General features: G+C 37.1%; 1 protein-coding gene and 1 pseudogene across 10 annotated transcripts in view; one reads left to right on the top strand and one right to left on the bottom strand.

Annotated features, from left to right (window-relative positions):
• Trdn (triadin) overlaps positions 1-26,544 on the bottom strand; it is a 379,612-nt gene that overhangs the window by 159,172 nt on the left and 193,896 nt on the right. For all 10 annotated transcript variants that reach the window (XM_076927916.1, XM_076927914.1, XM_076927917.1 and 7 more), the window contains one exon: positions 2,421-2,471. In XM_076927916.1, the coding sequence (XP_076784031.1) occupies positions 2,421-2,471 (51 nt within the window). The remainder of the gene's footprint in view (positions 1-2,420; positions 2,472-26,544) is intronic.
• LOC143440536 (NADH dehydrogenase [ubiquinone] 1 beta subcomplex subunit 9 pseudogene) lies at positions 3,131-8,303 on the top strand (annotated as a pseudogene).

Raw genomic sequence — 26,544 nt, forward strand, 5'->3', positions numbered from 1 at the left:
AAGTAAATTTGATTCATGATTCAAATTCAAACTTCAACTATTGTGTGGTCATCAGAACTTCCAGGCAAAATAGAAAGAAATAAGATACTTGTAATTTTTATAAGAAAAGTAACAAACTTTGACATGTGTATACACATACACATCCATGTATGAACACAATAATAATGCTTTTTACAAAATGTTATTTGCCTGATATACATTTTCATGTAGACTCGCTATGTTTTTTAATCACAAATAATATTTATTGCATTCCACATCAAAACTTTCATAAAGAAGAGACAATTTTATGAAACTTGTAATCAGCAAGAAAACTTAGAACTGGTTCTATAATCCTTAATTATGCTAGCATGAATTGCCTATAAATAAGATTTTGGTCAGATGCAATACATTCAGTCATATCTCACAGCACACTGTATGCTAATGAGTTTGCTGCAAGGCCCCTGTACCCAGAAAAATTCATATCACTGTCTAAATACATCTCTTTTATTACTAAGCACTGCAGTACTGAATAATCTAGTATAGAAGAGAAAAAATGGAAAATCTGTCCAATGAATGTGTTTCCCACTGTTTTCTAAAAGTGTTTTCGAAACTTTTCATAAGTAACAATGGCAGAATACTTGTGACCCTGTTTTATGTTTTGTTAAATTAATTCTCCTGATTTGAGAATATACTACTTCTACTTCATAAGCCCTAAGGATGTCACTGAATGATGGAATTGATTTTCTTCCATGGTTCATAAAATTAAGGTAATTATAAAATTAAGGTATATATTTTGTAATATATCTGGAATCCAGCTTTTGGAATGTGAGCATTTAGAAAGCAATGTTGATTTCATAACATCCCAATAGTCTCTTCTAATACGAAACAAATCATAAGATATAATCAGTTTAGCCAAATCATTAGAAATATTCGTAGTAATAGTTAATCTGTGTTTTTTTATATGCTTAATTGAGGTTTGCTTTTAACAACATGTATTAAAGCATCATGAATAAAACTTGGAGGCAATGCTCTGATTTTTTTTTTATTTCTTCTGGTATGTAAATTTAGCATCATTATCAATAGAACTTTTCCAAGTGGATAAAGAAATACTTGCTCTTACGACTTGTATTCCTGGTGCTGGAAGGTTCTCTACCAGGTAACACAGTAGAAAGTAACCACCAACCTAGCCACTAACCCTTCAGTCTAAAACTGTGACCTTCCTACAAGATACTCTGGTGCAATGGTGGCACTGAGCTTATTGAAGTAACTAACCAATATCTTACTGGATTCAAGGCCAACCCATGAGATGAAACCTGCTTGGGTAGCCAAGAGCCTGAGACTACATAAGCACAATAATACTGCTTTGCTAAAGAAACATACCAATAAAACAATGTTCTGCCATACTAATAAACCAGTAACTTGTTCAGCCATTATCAGAGAACTTTCCTCCTGCAGTTGATGAGAACAAATACAGAGACACACAGCTGGACAATGTGAGAGACTTTAAAGTACTGCCCTAAATGTGATGTTTCTGATAATCCCTACACCCTAACAGCTTAGGAAAGTCTGCAGGGAAGGAGGGAGAATACTTGTAAGAGCCAGAGGGAATAGAGGACACCGAAGAATCAAAGCCAACAGTGAGGGAACAGAGGAAACCTATGAACAGATGCAATCACAGAAACTGTGACAGTAGGCAGAGTCTACACAGGCCTGTAGCTTATGAGGTCCCAGCGCTGAGAGTAGAACTGAACACAAGATCACATCTTAGCCTAGAAGCTGTCTCCAATTGGTTACTACATGCAAATAAAAAAAATTAGTTTTTCTCTTATAGCGTGTCTTAGAACATGGCCCCATCCATAGCCAAAGATGGCCAGAACAAACAAACAAACAAACAAACAAACAAACAAAACGTAGTGCTATCATTGAGGATACTTTTATATTACAATGATTTGTCTTGGGTTTTTTTTTTTTTTCTTTTTCTGATAGTTCTTTTGCTTATATGTTAAGGTTTCTGATTTTGTGCTTTGGGGGATGTTTTATGTGTGGCTATATATGTATGTGTGTGTCTATATGTGTTTTTTGTTTTTTTTTAATTTGGCTCTTTGTTTTTCCATTCATTAGTTTGTTTTGTTCCACTCAGATATGTTATTTCTTATTTTATCTTACTTTATCACTATTTTTAAATGCCTGGAAAGAAAAGAGTGTGGATTTAGGTGGATGAGGATGTGGGGAAAGATCTGGGAAAAGCTGAGAAACGTAGAAATAATAAACAGAATATGAACTATGACAACTTCTATTTTCGGTAAAAAACTACTTGTGTGTTTACTGAAGAAGAGCAGCCAGCAGATGGTGCCCTTATGCAATAAACAGCTTTTGCTTTGTCAATAAAATGCTTTGAAGTTATGAAAGGAAAAGGTATGTTTAAAGAGTTGATTGCTTACCTTGTGTTGTGACTTTGGTAGTCATTTGTTTGGTTTCAGGTTTGCCTGCCTCTTCAAGAAAAAAAAAAAAAGACAAATAATTTACCATTCAGAAGTGGTTCAGAACAATATAGAAAGAAATACAAAACATTACACAAGAATGATTATTAACTTTGATTTTTCATTTTTTCTTTTGACAGTTTCATACATGAGTATTGTATTTACATCCATCTTACTCTTCCCTCTACCCCCACCAACTTCTCCTGTATGAATAATCTCTCAAAGTTCATTACATATTTAGATGTAATTACTACTGTTTTACACACACACACACACACGCACACATGCACACACATGCACACACACACCCACACCATTACTGACTATATTTAGTATTGTTATTATGTTCACAGATTTACAGATGACCACGTGGAATTGAAGAACCTTATTATATCGTCATGCCCACTGGTTTCATTGTTCAGGTGTTTTTAGGCAACCACATTGTTGAGATTTTATGAGGACAGCTTTCTTATCATCTCTATATGATGCTAATTCTCGGTTGGCATCTTTTTCTCTGGCTCTTACATTCTTTCTTCTCCTCTTCTGTGATGTTCCTTGAGTATAGGGCTGTATTATTGATGTACCAAATGGGGCCAGGAATCCAATCATGGCTGATTCTATGAGTTTTTGACCCATTGTGTGTGTCTGTAATATTTTCTATCTGCTCCAAAATGAAACTTCTTCGACAAGGCAAGAGAACTAGTCTTATCTGTGCATATAAAGGCACCTATGAAAAATACATGGGAAAGGCATTGTGCTTTATGAAAATGATACTAGTAAGTTCTCCTCTTGTGTCTATGACCTCTGCATCCATATACAGAGATTTGATGTTAATACTCAGATTTTTTCTTAATAAATTTAGTCATTAACAAAATTTCCAAGAATACAGCATACAAAACAAAAATTCATGAAATACATTAATGCATAAGAGATTCTAAAAACTGTTCAACCTCATTGTTCTCTGCTTAGCATCTAGAATCAAAGACTCTCAAACACCTTTATTAATCATTTCTTTATGGCCAGCTCTTTATATTTAGGTAAAAACTGGTCCACTGAAAGTCACTGGAGATAATATGAGAATAATTTCCAGGTCAATTATTTTTAATCTGGGGCCTGCCTGTATCACTAAGATGCCATTACCCACATTGCTGTCCTGCCCATCACATTTAGCATGGGCTTGGGCAAAAATATATGTTATGAAAGAGAAGCATCATTTGAGTCTTTCCTGTTATATTTGAGGTTTTTGTTGTTATTGCTTTTTTTCATTCCTTACTCAGTTTTTATAAACAAACATCATACAAAACTCTACTTATATGACAGACACATAAATACAGATTTTTAGAATAAATAATAAAGTTGAGCTTTCAGAAAGCAGTTCATTTCACTCAACGTGTTAGATGATTGCCTTTGTTAACATTTTTACATAAAATCAATCAAAAATATGGAGAGAAAGATTTGTCCCTTCCGGTCAACTATCTTCATTCATCATTTCAGACTTAGTGTGCATACTTTAGGCTATATATTAACATCATGTGGATGACACATATATGTTTTCAGTCTTTCATTTTATATCAACATATTTAAAATTATGCTGATTAGAAGCATAAGAGCATCATCAGAAGATATGACTGACTGGTCAAAGCACTGACAGTGAGTCTGAGTGCTCAGCCTTATGTGGCCATCTGTATTAACCTATCCCTCACACAGGAACCAGAGGACATTATGAAAGATGGAGCAAAAGATTGTAAGAGCCTATGGATGGAGAAGAGATTTGGAAATGTTGACTTCTCTACATGTTAGGTTCATCAGACTTGTGGGTAGTTGGCTGGGACGCTGAAGGTTCCTCCAGGGAGAAGTTAGGTGCAGCAGCTGCAGCTACAGAGGCTCATTAAAGGCCTTCTCCACGATTCCTCACTGCATGGCCCCAATGACACGAGAAAGTCTGTGGGCTTCCAAAATGGTTTTATTGGCATGACAGATGATGGTTGAATCTGGATGGGCCCCCCCCCCCCTTATGAAACTCAAGACAGACCTGAGTTAAATAAGGAGGGAGAAAGGAGAGAGGGCTGGTGAAGAATGCTTAATTGGCTCCACCCTCTGACCCAGGCATCTCATTAGTATGTAAATCTCTCTAGGGCCCCCCCCCCCCAGGCCTGTTCCTCATGACTGATGGCCATAAAACTCTCTGTGGGAGGGGCTGTGGAGGGCTGAAGCAAAATGAAAAGAACCAGGGCCCAGGAGCAGAGCCGAACTCCTGCCATTCAATAAAGGTCTTGGTTTCCAGGCTTATGCTCAACCAAGCACCCAGCTGCTTCTCACAGCCCACTTCCCCACACAGACTCATGAATAGATGTAGCTGCCTGCACATAATTTGCACATGATCAAGTCAGTCGAAGCATGAGTGGGTTGGGGCCTTGAAGCTTGCCATTGCTGAGAAGCTATTAGCAGTTTATAGCTTCAGGCAGAAAAAGAATAATTTTTCTCTGGGGATGTGGCTTCTGGCAAGCTACCTATTGCATGGCCCTGCTCACATGCACAAATGGGCACTCTTTATTGGACTCAGTACATTACTAATTTAAAACCAAGCAAATAAGGGCCAAAAAGATGGTTCAGGTTTTGAGACCATGCACTGCTTTTCCAGGGAGCTTGAGTTTTGTTCCCAGAACCTAAAACAAGAAGATCACAGCTTCCTGTAGTTCACCAGTGATCAGTTGACTCTGGGCTCTGAGAGTAATTGCTCATTATCACACACACACACACACACACACACACACACACACACACACACTTAGAAATAATAAAAAACAAATCTTCAAAAATAAACACTTGAAACATAAAATTGGGAGGTAGATGTGTTGTCTTGGAGAGCCTCAGTGGAACTAGAGTTGAACAAATATAATCAAAATACAATGTACAGAATGATAAGCTAAACTCATAGGCAATAGCTGGGCATAGTGACAGTCACTTGTAACTGTAGCATTGAGGGGGCACAATTAGATCCATAGGGCTTCATACCCAGACAGTCTAGCCTACTTGGCAAGTTCCAAACCAATGAGACAGCTTGTCTTGAAAGTAAGTGAACTGTGTTGCTATGAAAGGACACCTGAAATTGTCCTCCAGTCTCTACACACACACGTACACACTAATACATATTTACATAGGAATACCCATGTACACAGCTACATATTCTAATTCTCTCATTCCTTCATTTTTTCTTCCTCCCTCCCTCTCTCTCTCTTTCCATACATATTCCCCCTCATCAAAATGATGATACTGATGATGGTGATTACGATGAAAAAAGATTTCATATTCTGGGATAAACAAACTTGTTTTGTCTTTTGTTTCAAAGATGTTTTCATTTATATCAGAGCCATCATTACAAACATGCTAATTCTTTGTTTTTTTATATTGAATATTGCTCTATCTATCTGTTTGTCTGTCTGTCTATCTATCTACTTTTATCATCATCATCATCATCATCATCATAGTTATTTATTGAAGGCTTGGCTTCTGATTGACCAGGAGTCATTCAAATGACATGTATATCTGCAAGGTCAGTGACACATGAATGGGAAAATTTAAGACCATAGGCTCTGTGCCAAGTCCCTCTCTAAGACTTGCCTGCATCTTTTTTTTGAACAGAAAAGCACATAATCTTATTAATGCACACTGGTTTATTGTCAATATTATTAGTAGATTAAAGTTCATTTCTTTTTAGTTTTAATTATTTTATTTTACGTGTATGAGTACTCTGCTTGGGTGTATGTATGTGTACTACACCCATGCCTGAAGGCCTCTCAGGTCAGAAGAGGGTGTTTAGTCCCCTAGAACTGGAGTTATATACAGGTGGGAGTTGTCATGTGGATGCTTGGAAGTGATGAGGGCTCTCTGCATAAATATCAAGTGCTTTTTAACAGCTGGGTGAAGCATCTTTAAACATCCCCAAATTCATTTTGGAGAGAAAAATCTTCAATGTCTACTTGTAAAGGGGCAATTTTAAGAGAAGCAAATCTCAGGGTCATAATGACAGCATGAGTCTCTCACAATACCATGTGGTCTTTCTCTGAGTAAACTCTTAAGTTAATATGTGCTGATTCACAACCTATTACATGAATAGCATGCCAGGAGAAACTAATACCTTAAAACTAAGATGCCTTTTCAACAGTTCTGCCAATTTGCTTCTACTCGCCAACAGTGTCAGCCTCCGAGCAACCAAGACCATGTGCAAAGACTATCAAATTTGACATCTGCTTGTACATAATACTTCTGCTTTCAAAACCATATGGTTTAAAGAGGAAACTCAATCCTGAGACCATAAATGCACAAAAAAATTGGCAATGAGTAATCCTTCAATAATGTGTTAGATCTTTCACTTCAGCAAATAACAATAAAATAGAAAATAATGAGTGCATTAAATAAAAGAACAACCTGACACAAGAAATGGAATGAATACAAGCAAGTGTGAGGCCAAGAAATCAGTATCAATACCATTGTCTACACATTCATTATTTCTCAATCCTAATCTACTGGGAGTGGCAGTGAAATCGTGTCTCAGAGCAGTCATACAGTAAAGTTACTTACACAGGCATTTCTTCACACTAGCCTACAAATCCCTTAGTATTACTAATTATTACTTACCCATCTTTATTCATCTTTGTAAGTTGCACTTAGAAGACTACTGAAAAGATTATCACTAATAAACCCATAATGATAATAATGAGAAAAATCAACTGACCAGACTAATATAAAAATGCAAAGCAAAACTCCCTTGCTCATTCTATTAAATGTACATTATACAAAAAGCCTATTCATTTTAAAGGTCAGAGCTTGATTTTCAATAGAATATATAGGGACCAGAGAACATTGGTGAAGTTTGTACAATTAGATTATTAATGTCTCACTATAGCATGAAGGAACTAGTTCTTTATGAACTAGATTTTGAACTAGTAATTGAACATTATGAACTTGTAATTATGAACCAAATTCCTACTATTGGTTTGCAATAAAAGAAAATTCAAAGTTGGTCTCTAGTTTTGCAATGAACAGACATTTAGGTTAAGGTTAAATTTGGAAACTAAATAGAGATCCCCTCACTGGATGCTGAGTGGGTTGCTGTGGTCTTCTGGCTCCTCCAGCCTACCTGAGCCACCAGCAGAAGGGGCTTCCATTATATAAGGTCATGTAAGTGTACACTACAAAGAGACAAATACTGGTACTTTGCTTGTTTGTGGAGCATCTGCTTTGAAGAACATAAGAATGAAATGGATATGGTAAGGGTATTGCATCTACTGGAGGAGGCAAAAAAAATCTGGCAAAATCGGCATCCTCAAGCCATATATCTTTTTTAACTCTCCTGGGGGCACCTCATATGAGTTATAGAAGTGATACAAGGTTCCAGAATGGTGCTTAGATTAAGAGCATCCTTCTGAGAAAGCATTTTATCCTCATTACTTTGGAGGAAGGAAGAAAGGGAAAATGGGAAGAAGGATGGGAGGGAGCTACAGAGACAGAAACAGACAGAGATACAGGAGACAGAAAACAGAGGAAAGGGGAAACTGAGGGTGGAAAGTTGGGAGCAGAAGGTTAAGCAGGGGCAGGCAAAAACACCACTTGAAGGTAATATGCCTGAATCTTTGCCTCTTGCTAGAATGGACTTGCCCCAAGTGCATTCTGTATATCTGGTGGCATATTGTAATCAAACCTCAGGAACAACTAGAGTGGATACAGGTACCTCACTGCTCATACTCGCAAGTGAAAGAAATTACAGAAATCATTCATATTTTTCTCAGTAAAAATAAACTTTGGGGTGAGAACTTTTACATAAACTTCAAGAGAAATCCATAGTAATGAATACAACAGTTAAAGTTGGACCAGCAATATAACACTTTTGCAAACCTCAAAGGGTAAAAATTCTCTTAAAATAAGATGCTAGAAGTCCAATTAACTGCTCAATCAAGGTCTAAATTGTTGTTCTTTTCTGCTTATAAAACTATAGTTTCCTATTTTCTTATAAAACTACTACCCAACTGGAGGAAGTTTAAAAATTAAAATAAAAATGTATGTGTTTAAAATTCTTAGGTAAAGTTCTTGTACTTAGTGGTCCAGAAAAGCATATTTCTAAAATAATATTTCATTTTAGTATAATACTCACCCTATTGAGATGAAATTAACAATGAAGAGCCTTTCACCACTCTCTCTGACCAAGGGTGTTGAGGTCTGAAAGGATGGCTCATTTGCTGCCAGATATGCAAATTGTAAGACTACAGAAATATGAATAATTTATCAAAACAATCTGTTATTGCTAAAGGTTACAAAAATCTAAATTGCCTGGCAGCACCATTTACAAAAGGTAATGAAGGTGACCCAGAACTATTTAGTCTCTCCCCAGAGAATCCTCAACTCATTATTGTTTCCTAATCTAAATAGCTCTAGATGAGTTAACAGTGAACATGTGAGGAAAAAAAAAATAAGTATGGTCAATGTCTGTTAAAACAATTCCTGCTGTTTATGTTGTGAGCCTTTAAGAAACCAAAATGATGCTCTTCTCGCTGAAGTCATCCTAGACATTTCTTGACATGATGGGAAGAAAATGATTTGTTCATTTATTTCACTGTTCATTGCTTCAATTATCCTCCTCCATATATGTGTCTCAGGGGCCAACCTCAGGTTCTCATCCTTGGGAGCAAGAACTTTTATTCCCAAGGTATCATATCCTCTGATTTAGTCTCTTTAGGAACAATAAAGCCAAGCATTTTCTTAAATAAAAACACACCAGTTTATTATATATAAATGTGAATGTTTATGCATAGGACAGTTCTGATCTTTCAGTGGTGGTTTCCAAGTAAATTTTCAATGGTAAGCAGTAAAAAAAATAAGCTTCTGTTTGCAAAGACTCTACTTTCCTGCTCATACATAGGGTAAAAAGTGGTTCTCTGTAAAAGTTCAAATGACATATTAATTCATGGAGCATGCTCCATACAGTCTGACCTCACCCAGAAGCAACTTGACCCCCAGGAGCTCTGACAAACCAAGGATCACAAGTGAGGCCCAAACATCTGCCCAATACCCTGTGTAACTGGGAATCCCCAGAACCCAGGAGACCCAGAGGCACACATTTCTTCTGGTTTGCATCTGTGCCTGGAGCAAACCCTGGGCTCTGGTCTCTACCCATTCCACCCACACCCAGAGGCAGCTTGTGTCTCAGAAGCGCTGACACCTAGAATCTCAGGATCAAAAGATCACAGGATCACAGAGAGAGCTGGACTCCCAGGAGTTCTTGAAAGAAAGAAAGAAAGAAAGAAAGAAAGAAAGAAAGAAAGAAAGAAAGAATTCAGATTTAAAATGGCATCTCATGATAATGATAGAGGACTTTAAGAAGGACATAAATAACTTCCTTTAAAAAATTAGAAATGAAAAGGGAGAGATAACAACAGAAACCAAGGAAATTCAAGAAATTATCAGATCCTACTACAAAAGACTACACACAACCAAATTGAAATATCTGGATGAAATGGATAATTTTCTAGACAAATAGAAGGTGGCAAAGTTCAATCAGAATCAGATAAACCATCTAAACAGTCCCATAACCTCTAAAGACATAGAAGCAGTGAATAAACGTCTCCCAACCCCCCCCCCAATCCCAGAAACTAATGGGTTTAGTACAGAATTCTATCAGAACTTCAAAGAAGACCTAGTACCAATACTCCTCAAAGTATTTATCAAAATAGAAACAGAAGAAACACTATACAATTTGTTCTATGAAGCCACAATTATGCTTATACCTAAACCAGAAAAAGACCCAAGAAAGAAAGAGAACTTCAGACCAATTCCCCTTATGAACATCAATTCAAAAATGCTCAATAAAATTCTTACAAACAGAATCCAAGAACACATCAAAACAATCATTCACCACGATCAAGTAGGCTTCATCCCAGGGATGCAGGGATGGTTCAATATGTGGAAATCCAACAGCATAATCCTTTATATAAACAAACTCAAAGAAAAAAATCACGTGTTCATCTCATTAGATGTTGAAAAGCATTTAAAAAAAATTCAACATCCCTTCATGTTAAAAGTCTTGGGAAGATCAGAAATTCAAGGCCCATAACAAAATATAGTAAAAGCCATATACAGCAAACCAGTAGCCAACATCAACTAAATGGAAAGAAAATTGAAGCAATCTCATTAAAATCAGGGTCTAGAAAAGGCTGCCTACTCCCTTCCTATATATTCAATATAGTACTTGAAGTTCTAGCTAGAGCAATTAGACAACAAAAGGAGATCAAAGGTATACAAATTGGAAAGAAAAAAGTCAAAATATCACTATTTGCAAATGATATGATAGTATACTTAAGTGACCCCAAAATTCCACCAGAGAACTCCTAAACCTGGTAAACAACTTCTGCCAAGTGGATGATTATAAAATTCACTCAAACGAATCAGTAGCTGTTCTATACTGAAAGGATAAACAGGCTAAGAAAGAAGTTAGGGTAGTCACAAATAATATAAAATACCATGGTGTGACTCTAACCAAGACCTTTTCCAATCCTACATCCGATAGAGGGCTAACATTCAATATATACAGAAGAAGTTAGATTCCAGAGAATCAAATACCCTATTAAAAATGGGAACAGAGCTAAACAAAGAGTTCTCAATTGAGGAAACTCAAATGGTCGAGAAATGTTCAACATCCTTAGTCATCAGGGAAATGCAAATCAAAACAACCATCTGAGATTCCACCTCACACCAGTCAGAATGGCTAAGATCAAAAACTCAGGTGATAGCAGATGCTGGCAAGGATGTGAAGAAATAGGAACACTGTTTTGCCAGCATCTGTTATCACCTGACCGGATGTGAAGAAATAGGAACACTGTTGGTCACATTGCAAGCTTGTACAACCACTCTGGAAATCAGTCTGGAGGTTCCTCAGAAAATTGGACATAGCATTACCTGAGGACCCAGCTATACCACTCCAAGCATATACCCAGAAGATGCTCCAACATATAACAAGGACATATGCTCCACTATGTTCATAGCAACCTTATTTATAATAGCCAGAAGCTGGAAAGAACCCAGATATCCTTCAACAGAGGAATGCATACAGAAAATGTGGTATCTTTACAAAATGGAGTACTACTCAGCCATTAAAAACAGTGACTTCATGAAATTGTTAGGCAAATGGAGGGAACTAGAAAATATCATCCTGAGTGAGGTAACCCAATCACAGGAGAATACATGTGCTATGCACTCACTGATAAGTGGCTATTAGCCCGAATGCTCAGAATACCCAAGATACAATTCACAGATGAAGCTCAAAAAGGAATACCAAAGTGTGGGTGTGTCGGTCCTTCTTAGAAAGGGGAACAAAATATTTATGGGAGCAAATAGGGAGAAAAAGGGTGGAGCACAGACTGAAGGAAAGGCCATCCCATCTGAGGATCCATCCCATATACAGTCACCAAACCCAGACACTATTGTGGATGCCAAGAAGTACATGCTGACAGGAGCCTGACATCTCTGTCTCCTGAGAGTCTCCACCAGACCCTGATAAATACAGAGGCAGATGCTTGCAGCCAACCATTGGACTGAGCAAAGAGTCCCCAATGGGGTCCCCAATGTAGAAGTTAGAGAAAGAACTGTAGAAACTGAAGGTGTTTGCAACCCTATAGGAAGAACAATAACATCAACCAAGAAGACCCCCCACCCAGAGCTCCCAGGGACTAAACCACCAACCAAGGAGTACATATGGAGGGACTCATGGCTCCAGCTGCATATATAACAGAGGACAACCTTATTGGGCATCAATGGGAGAAAAGAACCTTGGTCCTGTGAAGGTTCAATGCCCCAGTGTATAGGGAGGTGGGAGTAGGTATGTGGGTGGGGAGCACCCTCATATAAGCTCATGAGGGGGGTTGCGGTAGGGGGCTTCTGGGGTGAGCAAAACTGGGAAAGGGGATATCATTTAAAATATAAATAAAGAAAATAGCCAGTTAAAAAGGGGGAGAAAGAAGAAATATCCCCCCCCCAAAAGATAAAACACAAACACAAAAAAACAAAAAACCAACCAACCAAACAAACAAAAAAACATGTCTCACCAGACACCAACCTTTCAGGACCTTAATCTTGGAAATCTCAGTCTCCAAAACCACAGGCATTTCTCTCATTCATAAATTTGTAATGTGTGTGGTATTTTGTTATGGAAGCACAAAAAGACTATTGAAATGATGGAGGCATCTGCTTGAAATTTTTCTGGGATACAAACTTCACATACTATTCAAATCCTAAAGGAAACATAGATAAGACAGGAAGCAAAGAGGAAAATGGAGCCTCTTTGATATCATCAGTCAAATTTAAGTCTGAAAAACTCAGTACAGAAACCCCTGAAAGTGTAGTGGGTAAGAGTGGAGACTGCAGTCCTATGCCCCACCTAGAACACTAAAGGTGAGAGGTTTCATTACCACAATGAAAATATGTAAAATTGTTAGTATTCAGTCCAGTCTGAAAGGTTCCTGAATAACCCAAGACTTCACACAACAAAGAAACAACAGACAGATTTTATCAGTGGAAGAGGTTTTAAAAATTTCTTAATGCTGCTTGCAAGAGAAAGACTCTATCTCTGATTTAGTAAGATGTGTAGAGAGATGCATGTGCGGAAAACAGATTTGCCCTTGAGTTCACATGATTGTGCCATGTGTAGAAAAGATTTATATATGAAAGCAAGGCCTGGGTATTTATTTGTGCCCTTTATCTGTCTTTTGACTCTTTCATCTTTTTCTCTACAATCAACTATATTTGCCTTGTTTTAATATCCAAGGTATATGAGATATTTCAATACATGTATATACTGTAAAATCATAAAATCAAGTAAAAGGTGTCTCCTCATTGACTGCTTACGCATGGTCAAGACATTTAAAATGCTTCTAGATATTTTCAGATAGTGGCTAGCTGTTCCATACAGCCTCCCTCCTGTGACGTGAAATAACATAGGACTCAACAGACAGTGATGGGGTGATTGCATAGCTAGCCATGCAATGCTTCATTGGTTTTTGCATCTTTGCTGATCTTCACTTTGTTGAGGTATGGCAGAGAACTCCTGGTGTCCTGGGTAGTTCTGGTGGCTACTGCTGACTCAAGCCAATTCAGCAGAGGCTTGACTGTTTCTGCTGGATTGTACCACCACTAATTCATGTTTGGTATCCTGACATCACTGTACTAGACTGCTGGTATCCTAACAAATGGAAATTGGTATCATTCCAAGGAACTATTCCTGAAGAAGTCTACATCCCCTGTCCTAGTTTCTATTTACCTTTGAATGGTGGGCTGGAAAGAAGGGGGAGGGGTCGAAGCATTTAAGAACCCTTATTAAAAGTAGGTTTTGAAAAATCTAAGCCTACATGAAGTCTTTCTTGAAAAATGATTCCTAATGACAAAGGGGTTTGTTATTTTGCAATAATTTCTCATCAATTTTGAGTGAAGCAATTAAAATGCATTCTAGTCATATTCTTTCTTAGATTAATTTTAAGTAATTGTGTTTTATTGCGCTTTTCTTATATTTTTAGTTGTGAGCCTAGCCTCTAACGGCTGAGCCATCTCTTCAGCCCTTATTATGCTTTTCTACGTTCTCTTTTTTTTTTTTCAAAATGACAAAAATAGTTTGACCAATACATTTTTTAACTCATATTTCACAAAATACAGAGAAACGGTGAATTTTGAATAGCCATTGAGAGAACAATGCAAAGTGACTACCGTGCTCCATTCTTCCCCTCAAACTATACTATACTATAACAGTATCATATACCTTTTTATTTCGATAAATCCTGTACGTTTTCATTCAATAAACATATATACTGTGTATAGGTCAATCACTACTAGAGAATATTTTTAATTTCTCAGCTTTCATTATGCATATTCTTCCATTTAGCTGACAAGATAGATGGCAGTCAACAATGCAGGTTTCACAGACTCTTGAGGGAATAATGTGGACTTGTAAAAAGAGCATAAATATTAAATTCAAAGGTTGAGCTTTGATTCTGGGCTTCGCAACTTACAACTTATTTTATATCCTTGATAGTGCTCCAGTTTCAAAGACTCAAACTGATGAAAGGACTAAATGAGATGACGTATGTAAAACACCCAGGAAAAGACCTTAATATAACAGGCACTTCACAAACATGTGCTTTCCTCCTAGTCACTTTGAGTGCTGAAACAGATGCAAACTCTTCTATTCATATATAGTGAATTTTAAAAGGGGCAATATATTCACATCACATTGTGCCTCTGTGTGTCAGGTAAACCACAGAATATGATTTAAAAAAAGAAAAGTAATGCAGTACTAACAAAATTCTATAGTAAGAGATGATTAAATTCTTAGTGTGGTGTAACACATGACAGAAACTTTATTACAACAGATGAGACTGAAGCTATGAGCATTCGGAGGAGCCATTAAATGGTGCAATTTTATAGAAACAACAACTGAACACTCTATTATGATAACAGTCCTGCAAAGATAGAAAGGCATGCAAGGATAAGGACGGGAGTTTGAGCAAAGATATCTAATAACAGATCAACAGAATAGAAGAGGATGAGATGTCTCTAAACTCATGGATAATGACGAATGAAGAGAGGAAACAGCAGAAAGAAGTTATTAGGATGTTACATATAATGCAGATTTAAAAGGGCACTGGAATTTTTAATTTTGATTTCATCCCATGTAAAGAGTCAAACTCGGCAAGTTAAAGAGGAAAGTAAAATAAACAGATATGTTTTCTGTAAAATAGTTATATTTAATGTATCATGTGAACACAGAATGTGGAGCATCAGGTCAGAAAACACAGCAGTGTTCCAGCTAGAACAGACTGGGTCCATGAGCCTTTCAACACTTAAATGATGTATTAAGTTTTGGCTGTGGTTATACCCAGGAGCATAAAGTAACATAGTGTGGTTCCTATTCTTCTGCCAGCACCTCACATCATGGCCACCAAACATTTCTCACTGAACTCACAAAAATTACCAAATAAATTCACAATAAATTCTAAAAAGATAGTTACCAATATTCAAAATGAGGAGGTTGAGAAGATTGCCTAGCTAGAAAAGTGTTTTGCAACACAAATGTGGGGGGCTGAGTTTGATTTCCAAAACTGACATAATAAATTCCAGATGTGGTGACACAGGTTTATAATGAAGCTGCAAAGACAGCAGAGACCAACTGTTTGCTCATTGTCCAGGCAGCCTAGCCTACTGTGGGACTTCTAGATCACTCAAAGACTTGGCCCCATCTCAGAAAGTAAGGTAGGTTTTTTTCTGAGGAAAAACTCCACAGCAACCTAGTTTATTTTTTGGTATACATATGTGTGCACACACAAATATATTTGTACCTGTATCAGGGTGCATGCACACACACACACACACACACACACACACACACACACACACACATACATGTACATACATAAACACACTTACACACACATAGACCCGTACACACACATGCACACATACACTCACACATATACACACAGAAACATGTATGCATCCACACAGAGGTCTGCACCTTATTCTCTTCCTCACCAACACCAAACTGAGTAAAAATGTATCATTAACCAACTCTATAACAGTTGTTATATATTTTCTTTACATTTTTTTAGAATTGAAAATATGAATATATGTGTTTATTGTGCATCACACTATGCAGCTGGAGAATTTGTGCCAGCATTAACAAATGCAGCGTCAATAGAATGATGTTCTTATATTAATTAAGAGTGTAGCGATTCCTGAATAATTTTGCTAACATGGTACTGAGTAACTTCATTTATTTGAAGGAAATAAATATCAACACTAAAAAGGCATCATTTTATAGATGACTTGTTTAATCTTTTTAAAGTTTGAAACCTTTATATTTTCCTCCTAATATAATTCTAAATTATAATATGTTACTATAATTCTAAATTTTATTTCAAAATCATACATCATAATGACACACCCTTGACTTCCAAAATACTTCTTCTCATCACATGCAACATACTCATCACAACAAAACTTCATGTTTTGATACTTATTAAACTAAATACTAATACTGTTATAGTGGTCCAAGTGATATTGTTAATCAAAAGAGTATCTGGGTTTTAGTTCATAATCAATATACAATGATGAATTAAGTACCAAAAACCTTTTAAGAAAATTTTGAACTTAAGTCATTGGGAAAGAGTACTATCTATGATGAGACAGAATTGATAACTTCACAACATACCAGAATTGGATTCGAGGCCATTTATCGAAAAGCATGCACCAATTGGAAGACTGATATTTGATATAGCCAGCTACCAGGTGTGTATAGTACCCAGCAAATATTCTTAAACATGTTTTTCCAAGGGAAGCCACAGATTTATTGACTTTGAAAATTAATTTGCCTGTTACAGAAGCAAATGTGTCCAAAAGTTAACAAGTCCTGAATAAGCTCATTCAACAGTGCCAAATATAAATCATTTTCAGAGTGACCAAATCCAAGGACTCTACAGGGATGATGAAACACACTACACATCTCTGCCAGGTTAAGTAATGTCAATTATTAGATGTTGTTTAGTAGATGGTTGAGAAGCTAATAATCTCCCTTTTAATTCAGTTCATTCACCATTTTAAATTTATGTTAATAGCCTTTGTGATATATTCATCCAGGGCACACAGCCTCCATCATCTTTCATTTCCCTTTCTGATATGGGTTAAGTTTAATATCACCTCATGACTTTGATTTTCAGGTCCCTGTGATTGGTAACTTTTCTTGTATCTAGTAAGTAGCTCTTTAATAATACTCTATGAAATATGCATTAAGGCTAATCTTAAGGTCACAGAAACACTTTTAATTCCAAGACTAAGTGTGTTGGAAAAACACTGACACATATTTAATACAAAATAAGTTTAGAGGCATCCTTCCTTTATGTCAAGGAAATTCTGCTGTATTCTGTATTGGACAGGAAGTATAGAAACATGTACACACACACGCACACACACACACAAACACATACACATATGTACCTTACTAGAACTTTAAAAATATAGTTGTTAACTTTGAGACTTTAAGACGTAACATCTCAAACACATACTACCCACAAGGGAAAAACCACACATATGCATATACATAATGATTCATCAAATAATTGTACCTATTATTAGATTATCTATCTAGATCCAACTCACAACCTAAGGAACACATTTCTGATAATGAACGGACAATGAGTGCCCTGGAAGACTATTGCTTATTTAATCTTGTCAGTTAAAACAAAAGTTTATAAACACAACTATCAATTCAAGTTCCAAGTAAGTGCCCAAAACTCTACATCATTTTTTATTTATGAAGTAGTTAATTGAATGGAAGTTAAAATAAATAAGGTTTTTATTTAAAGAATTCTTTCTAATTTAATCACTCATTAGGCATTTATTGAGCACCTAATCCAGGCAAGATGCAACAGTAGGTCCTGGAAATAAAATTATTAAGCATGTAGAGGCTTTCTTCCTTTGTAGATTTGTTTCTCCCAGTTATATAAGTGTTTGCTGAATATAGTAAAATATCGCTCGCTACAAAAATAAAATACAGTCACATTTTTATTAGCAATCAGAATAAACTATCTTTAAAAGCTAAATATATTATCTCTGTGTTTTTCTGTAAGATATATTTTATCATTCATTGTTGACTATGTGTTAATCAATTCTAGTTTGTGTTGCCATGATATCTGTCTTTCATTTTATTGAATCTTCACTCATTTAAAGTTATAATCGTTAATATTTTCACAGATAAAATAACCACCCATCTTTTTGAAGACTGAGCCAAGATTCAAAGATAAGGAATCTAAGTCTTCATCTCTTAATATAAAGTATGTAATATTAAAATATAATTATTCTTAGATAGATTCAGGCATTCAAGCTAGATCCACACTATACAAATGAATTTAGAGTTATGGTCAAATATGTGATAGCGTATCTCTGTACTGTCTCTGGCTTCAGGGTTTACCTTCACTGTATACTTAAGGAAGGTGTATGGTACCCCCAGTCAGTGAAGGGTACACAAGAGACTCATTTTAACAGAACATTAAATATTTTATTGCCTATAAGTGTGTTGTATGCATAGACAAAAGCAAGCTTACTGGATGACTAAACTGAAGGTTATTCAAAACACAGACGAGTATCATGTAGCATTCTTGTGTAGTTTCTAAGTTCATTACAACTTACATTGCACATGATAGATATATTTACCCTAACTGTATGGTTACTACTGAAAACTTCAGAGTCATTAAGTAAGGGTTTGACATTTGTAAATGGTGTGGAAGTTCACAAGTATAGCCACCAGATGACACAGTGTCTCCTTTTATTTTTCAAAAAAAAAAAAGAAAGAAAGAAAAAGTACAACTTCAGTGACTACAATGTTGTTAGAAATAAAGGAGCAATGCAAAAGGAAACTATTCTTAAATAATGTCTCTAGACGAAGAAATAAAGGAACAATGCAAAAGGGAACTATTCCTAAATGTCTCACAACACCTTAGAGATAACTTATTTCTTCTATTTGTTTTTCTTTTGAAATTGCTTAAAATGCTCTGGTCCCAGGCCCTTTGAAGCCGATCCATTATGCCATCATCATAATTTCTCTTGAGCACTCTCTAACTCAGTCTGTACTATTCCACTACTGTCTCTTCCTATGACATGACAGGACTTCGATTTTACAGTGGGTGGCACTATGATGCCATCTGTTCTAAACCATTCCCACTATTTGTGTGCATAGCTTACTCTTGCTTCTTAAATCTGTTCAGGTAGCATGTCTTCAAGAAAGACTTACGGGACACTTTGCTGACCCTTTCTCACATTGCCCTTGTAATTCTGCATTGTACATATCAATGCCAGATATTATATGCTTGCTGTCTGCATCCTTCACCAGACAATTAACACCAGGGTTTTTTTTATTGACACCATGTCTCTAAAACATCTAGAAATCCTCTCTCACAGTGGGACTCACTAGGTGAACAAATAACTGAATGAGCAAACATCTAGAAAGAAGAGAATAATTAAATTAGTTCAAATCATCAGTCCGGAGGAAAAAAATATTCATGCCACCAACCAGCATTCTTAACTTTATAGATTTTTTTTTTAATATCCACTTCAAATTACATGTAAGTGAAGTTAATTTCAGGCAAGTATGTTAGATATATCTTTCAGATTCAAGTACAGTTGACCTAAACTCCTATATAAAATGATGTTTATTTTATGAATTTCCTCAGATACAAGGCTTTCTGTCCTCTACTATAAAAATCATGGAGGACAATTTGGTTGGACTTTACTCTGAGTTAGGAGTGTTGTTCAAAGTTCAAGCCTATACAGGAATGCCGTTATTTTACATTCTAATGCATGCAAACAAGGAGATATAGATATAAACAACATTGCATGGTGGGTTTTTTTGTGATTGTTTTGAGGATTGAAAATATGGTCATGGGGGTTCTTTAAATGTCTATATAAAACAGAATCAAAAGGCCGACCAATAAAGTGAGAGAAATTTTCCCTTATTCCCCCACGGATCTTTGCCCTTTTACACTGTAAATTGCACAAGCTGCCATTATTTATCACAATGTCAAAGGCAAAGCCCTTGAATTCAACGTATGCAGAAAGACAGCTGGCAAGGGCAGCCAGAGGAAAACATCGTCCAATTGTCTTCAACGACAAGCGGCCAACGCCATACCTCAGCTCCTTGCTTTTTTATATCACAGTATGTGCCCTATGGATAGAGACAAAATAGTCAAAGAAACAGCTTTTCCCAGCAGACCAATGGCAGTTCTCTACCTCTCGAACCAATAACCCTCACTAGCTACCTTTGTTAAACAGACACCAGACCAGGGATGAAGATCTAATTCATTCTAATCAGTCCCTTAAATCATGTCCAGAACATAGACTGTGTTCTCCCTAAGCACATTTTGCATATCTGGCTCTCCAAAATGGAATTACTCATCAAGGGCTAGGTAAATGTGGTGCACAAAATGAGATAGAATTCTGAGACTAATGAGGACACATTTTAACAATTGCAACCAGAGGCAGCTTGTCATAAGGCAAGGTGGGAGTGACAGTTGTTTCCATGCAAACCAGCTGGCAAGAAAGGGTAGATGCATGCTCACTTATTGTGCTCCAGCAAGTTAGGAGAAAAGAGGCTTTAAAAATGTGCTTGTGATCAGACAGGTAGTTGTTGTCAGGTGTAGTGTGTGTGTGTGTGTGTGTGTCCACGTGCGAGCGCATACACAAATAGATAATAGAACAGGAATTGTAGAGGGATATTTTCCCACTCCATTTGCAATAAAGCTTGGTGTTTGGGAAGTATAAAAGGTAGGTGGAGTGAGGAGTTAGGAGGAGAGAAGGAGAGGAAGGGAACGCGAAAGGAGGCTATTGAACTTGGAGGAAGACCGATGGGGAGAGCAGTCCTGGATAGCAACTTATTTCTTAGGTTAGATATTGGGTAACTATTCTAATTATGTGGGCATCTTGTTAATTGAGCATTTCCAAATATATAAATATATTGGATAATCTTTAAACATTAAAAGTCTTCATTCTACAGGGTACCCAGCGAGGATGGCGGATATTATAGAGGGTTCAGCCGAGCTTTGTGGAGACAGCGTGGTAGATTGGCAGAGCCAGCCACCACATTGGCGTCTCATGGGTCTTGTGGCGCGCATGGCCTCTGGCCACTTTTAGCTGTGATGCACTTGGCTTCTGGCTGCTTCTAGTGTGGAACGTGGCAGCCAGAGTTAAGCAGAACTGTCTGGATGATCAGATAGCCGGCCTGCGCCATGGCATTTTTCAAACACGTCTCGTTTCAGGGAAAGTTGCTAAATCTGTATCTTTAAGAATGTTCAGTTTTAGAGAAATTAAAGAGAATCTGCCCAACTTTTCATCCTGTTCCTTTTCTAACACAGGACCTATTTCTGGCCAACATCGCCAGTGCTTTCCTTTTGAGATGATGACATTTCCTATAGATTACAACAGGGTCTTTGAAATTGTTTGTGCTGAAAACATTGGCCCCTCGTTTGGGCTGAAAAGATAACTAAAATCAGGGTGAAAGACGGCCTCTCTACTTTCATTTGGCATTTGTCTCCTGAACTTTGGGTTACCTACTTACTTTTGCTCTAGGCACAGTAATCACTTAAGGAGTCCTGCTTAGAGACGGAAAATCCTTAAACGATCTCAGCAGACTTGAAGGTTGAAGACACGAAGAGTAACAGAGGCATCAGTTTTTGTTTGTTTGTTTGCTTGCTTGTATATTTGTGTTTTTTCTTTACAAAGTTCTGTTCTAGACCTTTGAAAGGTACTCCAATGCCTTTTTTTTTTTTTTTTTTTTTTTTTTTTTTTTTTTTTTTTTTTTTTTAAAATCCCCAGTTCCCCTGGATTTCAGAATCTATGGGGCCTAATTGGACTGATCACCTTACATAAAGGCAATTTTCCATGATGGTAAATGTGGTAGTTTGAATGAAAATAGCCAAATAGTTCCATAGGGAATGGCACTATTAGGAGGTGTGGCCTTGTTTGGAGGAGGTGGGTCACTGGGGAGTGGGCCTTTGAGGTCCCAGAAGCTCAATCCAGGCCTAGTGGCTCACTTCTCTTTCCTGCTCCCTGCTGGTCCAGATGTAGAACTCTCAGCTCCAGCACCATGTCAGCCTGCAGAATGACCATGATGACAATGGACTAAATCTCTAAACTGTAAGCCAGAGCCAATTAAATGTTTTTCTTTATAAGAGTTGCCATGGTCATGGTGTCTGTTCACAGCAATAGAAACCCTAAGACAGTAAGACAGCCTTCATGAGCAAAATCTGTCACCTCCCGAGACTAAGCTCTTCTTCCATCTACCTTGCACAACAATAGTGAGACAATGATCAAAAAACTGCTCCCTGACTGCATAATCATGCAAGCCTCTTGCCTCATTCCTACCCTAATTCTTCCTCCATCTAAACCTAGATAGCTCTTTTCTGTACCCCAAAGCTCAGCTAAGGGCCACTGTACCTCTTTATGTTTTCATTCCCGGAATGAACAAAAGTTAAATCTCTCTGTTCTTCACCATAGCCTATGTCTTGACCAGTGTGTAAGAACAGGGAGCCGAGTCCAGCCTCTTTTGGATGCAGAAGCCTGGGCTTTCCCTCTAAAATTTCAGTTACAGATCCTCAAAATCTCTTCTAGGCAGGTGCTCGCTTGCCTATGATGAAGCCTAATTCACATTAGGAAATTATTGACAATTCTAACTTCTTCCTCCCCAGAGAAAGGACAGAACTTGAGGCAACTAGAAAACAGCGACCATTATTCAGCTAATGTCCAAATTTGCCCCCATGTCTGAGTTCTCAGCTCCTGGAAGATTGGTTTCACTACTCATGGCTACTTCCTTTCTGGATTTCTGAGTATTTTGCTCTTCTTGCAGCACAGAATCACTTAAAGACTCATACAACTGAATACAAATTTCTGAAAAGGAGATAGATTCCAGTAATTGGTCTATCTGAATCTCTAGATCAGCATAAGTTACAAAACAGCCTTCATGGATTGGGAACATCCCTTCTGGACATTGTTGAAGATGCATGGGACTGGAACTGATGATTAATAAGGGCTTCTCATACAAGTGTTTGTGAGTTTTCCCTGACACTGGAGTAAGCCATAGTATCCTGGCTTCCTAGGAACTGACCATCACTGAAGAGTGCATCATGGTACTGAAGTGAACACAGAGTTCCAGTCCAGGAGGTTTTGCTGTGTGCTCCCCTCTGAAATGTGAGTGATGCTACTGTTGTTTGTTTTGTTTTGTTTTGTTTTGTTTTGTTTTGTTTTTCCCAGTGCCTGAGTGGCTGAAATGAATGTTGACAGGTATAGTCAGAGCTCAATTAAAAAAGAATCGTGAAGTGTTAAAGAGATAATGTAAGCAAACTGCAAAATGCTTAGGATCTCTAAATATCCGTCCATTTCTCACCTTAAGTTTTTGGTTAACAGAATTACAATTACCTCACATGACCTAATTATTGTTTTTGCCACTTTTGGGATAGAACTAATTTGTAAAAGTTGATTTTGTAACTATAAAAAAAAAAATGCTCTCCCTGAAAATTTAGAAGTGACTCCCTCACCATAAGTAAAAGTACAAGATAAAAGCTCTAATGCAAGCATTCTTTCTACCATTTTCCCTGGTTCTGCTGTTTTCCTGGGAGGGATGCAGTGACTTTTTTACAGCACCCAAACTATCTATTGTTCTCTCAAAACAATTAACACAAAATCTTTTGAATTCAGTGAAGGTCAGAGGATTAATAGGTTTTATCTGCAGTGTCTGAAAAGCTAATTAAGACTCCGCATACAGCAGAGGAGACTGGGGATACAATAGTTAGCTTCTCTCTACAGGACTGCAGTGAGCAAAAGTGAATAGGCGAAGACAAAATAAATATGAAATTTACATACAGGGGCCAAACCCTTTGTAAAGGACTTAAGACAGAAGGCATATCACTTTCTGTGATGGAAGATACTTCCTTTGTTTATGTAACAAACACATCTGGCCTGTACTTTATCCAGACATTGTAGTATAGCAGACTCAGTGTAGGACAAATAGAATAACCCCTCTCTCCTCTTCCTTTTTTTCTTTCTAAACATAAAAACAACCAAGTTAACAAAGAAATCGCTTTAAAAATTAAAACAATTTTATTTATTTTTTTTTTTTTGTTAAAGGAGGAAAAGATCCTATTATTTGGGATCCACTAAATCTGGCTTAACAGCTTGAACTCGGATGTGTAGGCAGATGCATCTATATATTCAAGTGAAGGCTGTAGGTAAACCTCCTCTGTTGTTCCTCAGGAGTCATTCACTGTGCTTTGGAGACAAATAATCACTGTGTGTATCAGGCAGGCTAGACACAGAGCCCTGTGACTGGTATTTGCATCAGTTCTGATGGTACAAGGACATACCACAACATATACAGGTGTCTCTATCAGTTCTTGGGATACAACTCTTGTTCTTATGCTTCGTCAGCCGATTAAAGTCTCTAGTCCCAATAACCATGTTTATTAAAAAAAAAACATGACAAGGCCTGGAAAGATGGCTCAGCTGTTAAAAGCACTTGATACTCTTGAAAGAGAACCTGGTTTCAGTATTTATCATTTATACCAGGTTGCTCATAAGCACCTATAACTCCAATTCCAGGAGATCTGATATTCACTGACATATAAAGGCATATGCCCACAGGCAGTGCACATAAATTCATAAGGCACTGCTTTACATAGGGATACCATTGCTGTGACAAAAATTCATTTTCAAAAGCAACTTGTGGAGAAAGCCATTCCTTTCACTTCCAGTTTGTAAGTTCATTACTGATGGAAGCCCATGAAGTAACCAAGGCACAGGCAATGCAGGAGGACTGCTTACTGAATTGCTGCCCATGGCTTGTTTGGCAATCTGTACCCAGCTCAGGGATAAAATTCTTTACAGAACACTGGGTCCTCCCACACTAACCAGAAATCAAGAACATGCATCACAGGCTTGCTCACAGGCCAATCAGGTAAGATATTTCCTTAATTGAGGTGCCTTTCTTCCTAATGACTAGAGTTTGAGTAAGATTGTTATGAATTGGCCAGTAGAGGTGCACATGTGCATAAGCAAAAGTAAACCTTAGGGAAAAAACACATTATGAGAAGATACCAGCATCAACTTCTGATTCTCTTAGAATTTTTTAATACTAACTTTCCAGTTCAATGTGAAGAAATAGAAAGACTTCAAAGTTCTCTGAACTCTTTTATTTTATTTAATAAAATACACATCTTCCCCTTCTTCTAAGCTTTAGTTGGCAGATACTGTCAAAATCTCTCTACTGCTTTACATACCTGTTCCCCTCCTACCATGTAACATGTTGGTTATGTCTTCTCTCTTCCTCACCAGTATAATGTTCATACACTTGAATACTTCAATATTTATAACAATATTTCTGACAAATATTTTGCTTGGTCTCTTGTTCTCATAAACATTGACAGAATGATACTGTATGAGCATCAACATGGTCACATGATTCTGCTTTTACTCCAGTGGCTTCCAGCTGTCTGATAACTGGCGTGTAATTACCTAGATGTGTGTCCTCCATTCTTGTTACATTAGTGACTCATATTCCCACCCAGGTTCATCATCTGAATTCCCAACTTCTTCACTGTCCAGAACCTCTATATCAATGGTCCAGGATTGCATAAGAAAGCAGGCTGATCAAGCCATGGGAAGCAAAATAGTAACCAGTATTACTCTATAATCTCTGCTTCAGTTCCAACCCTCAGGTTCCTGCCTTGATTTATCTTCACAATTAATTAGAAGTTATAAGACTAAAAATGTCATTTCCTCCCTAATTTGCATCTGGTTATGGTGTTTGTCACAGTAAGGATTCTAAGTAGAATGCACTTTATCCAGAGTAGGTTCTAATTCCTAGATATATTACAAAGAGAAATTAGATATTTCCAATAGTTTCAGAAGAAAAGTAAAGGGGGGAGGGCTAACACTGAAGCTAGGCACTATGAGTTCTAAACATAATTTACCCACGTCTTTCTTTGGGAAATTGTTCTCTGTAGTCTGTGCATAGTGTAACATACCAGCAACCCCAGATTTGTAAACAGTTTAGTAAGTAAAAATAATTCCTGCTTTACTTGAGATTCATAATATTACAATGCATCTTATACTAAAGAAATTAAGAGCCTACATGAATCATCTGGCCACAAACCTGAAAACTTTACTTGTGGTTCACAACTCCTAATACTCATTCCCACTGACACCAAAGGCCCCTAAATTAGCTTGCTTCAAGAGAAACTTTGGAAAGTATTTCCTCATCTCTCTGATTAGCTAACTTTCTAAATAAAGTCACCATTCTTCTCTCAACATCTTGTCTCTAGGTTTAATTGACCTGTCATTTGGTGAGCAGATAAACTTGGTTCTATAACAGCCGAAATAAGCTATGGTTTACCATATAGTATGAAGAGAGTAGACTCTTTCTAACTGTGGTTCCTAGCAGAGCTAATACATGTAACAGAAGTGTGATGTGTTATGTCTAATTTGTCTTGTGCTGTCTCACTGTGTTTATTAA

The sequence above is a fragment of the Arvicanthis niloticus genome, chromosome 30 (assembly GCF_011762505.2).
Source record: "Arvicanthis niloticus isolate mArvNil1 chromosome 30, mArvNil1.pat.X, whole genome shotgun sequence".
Classification (NCBI taxonomy): Eukaryota; Metazoa; Chordata; class Mammalia; order Rodentia; family Muridae; genus Arvicanthis; species Arvicanthis niloticus.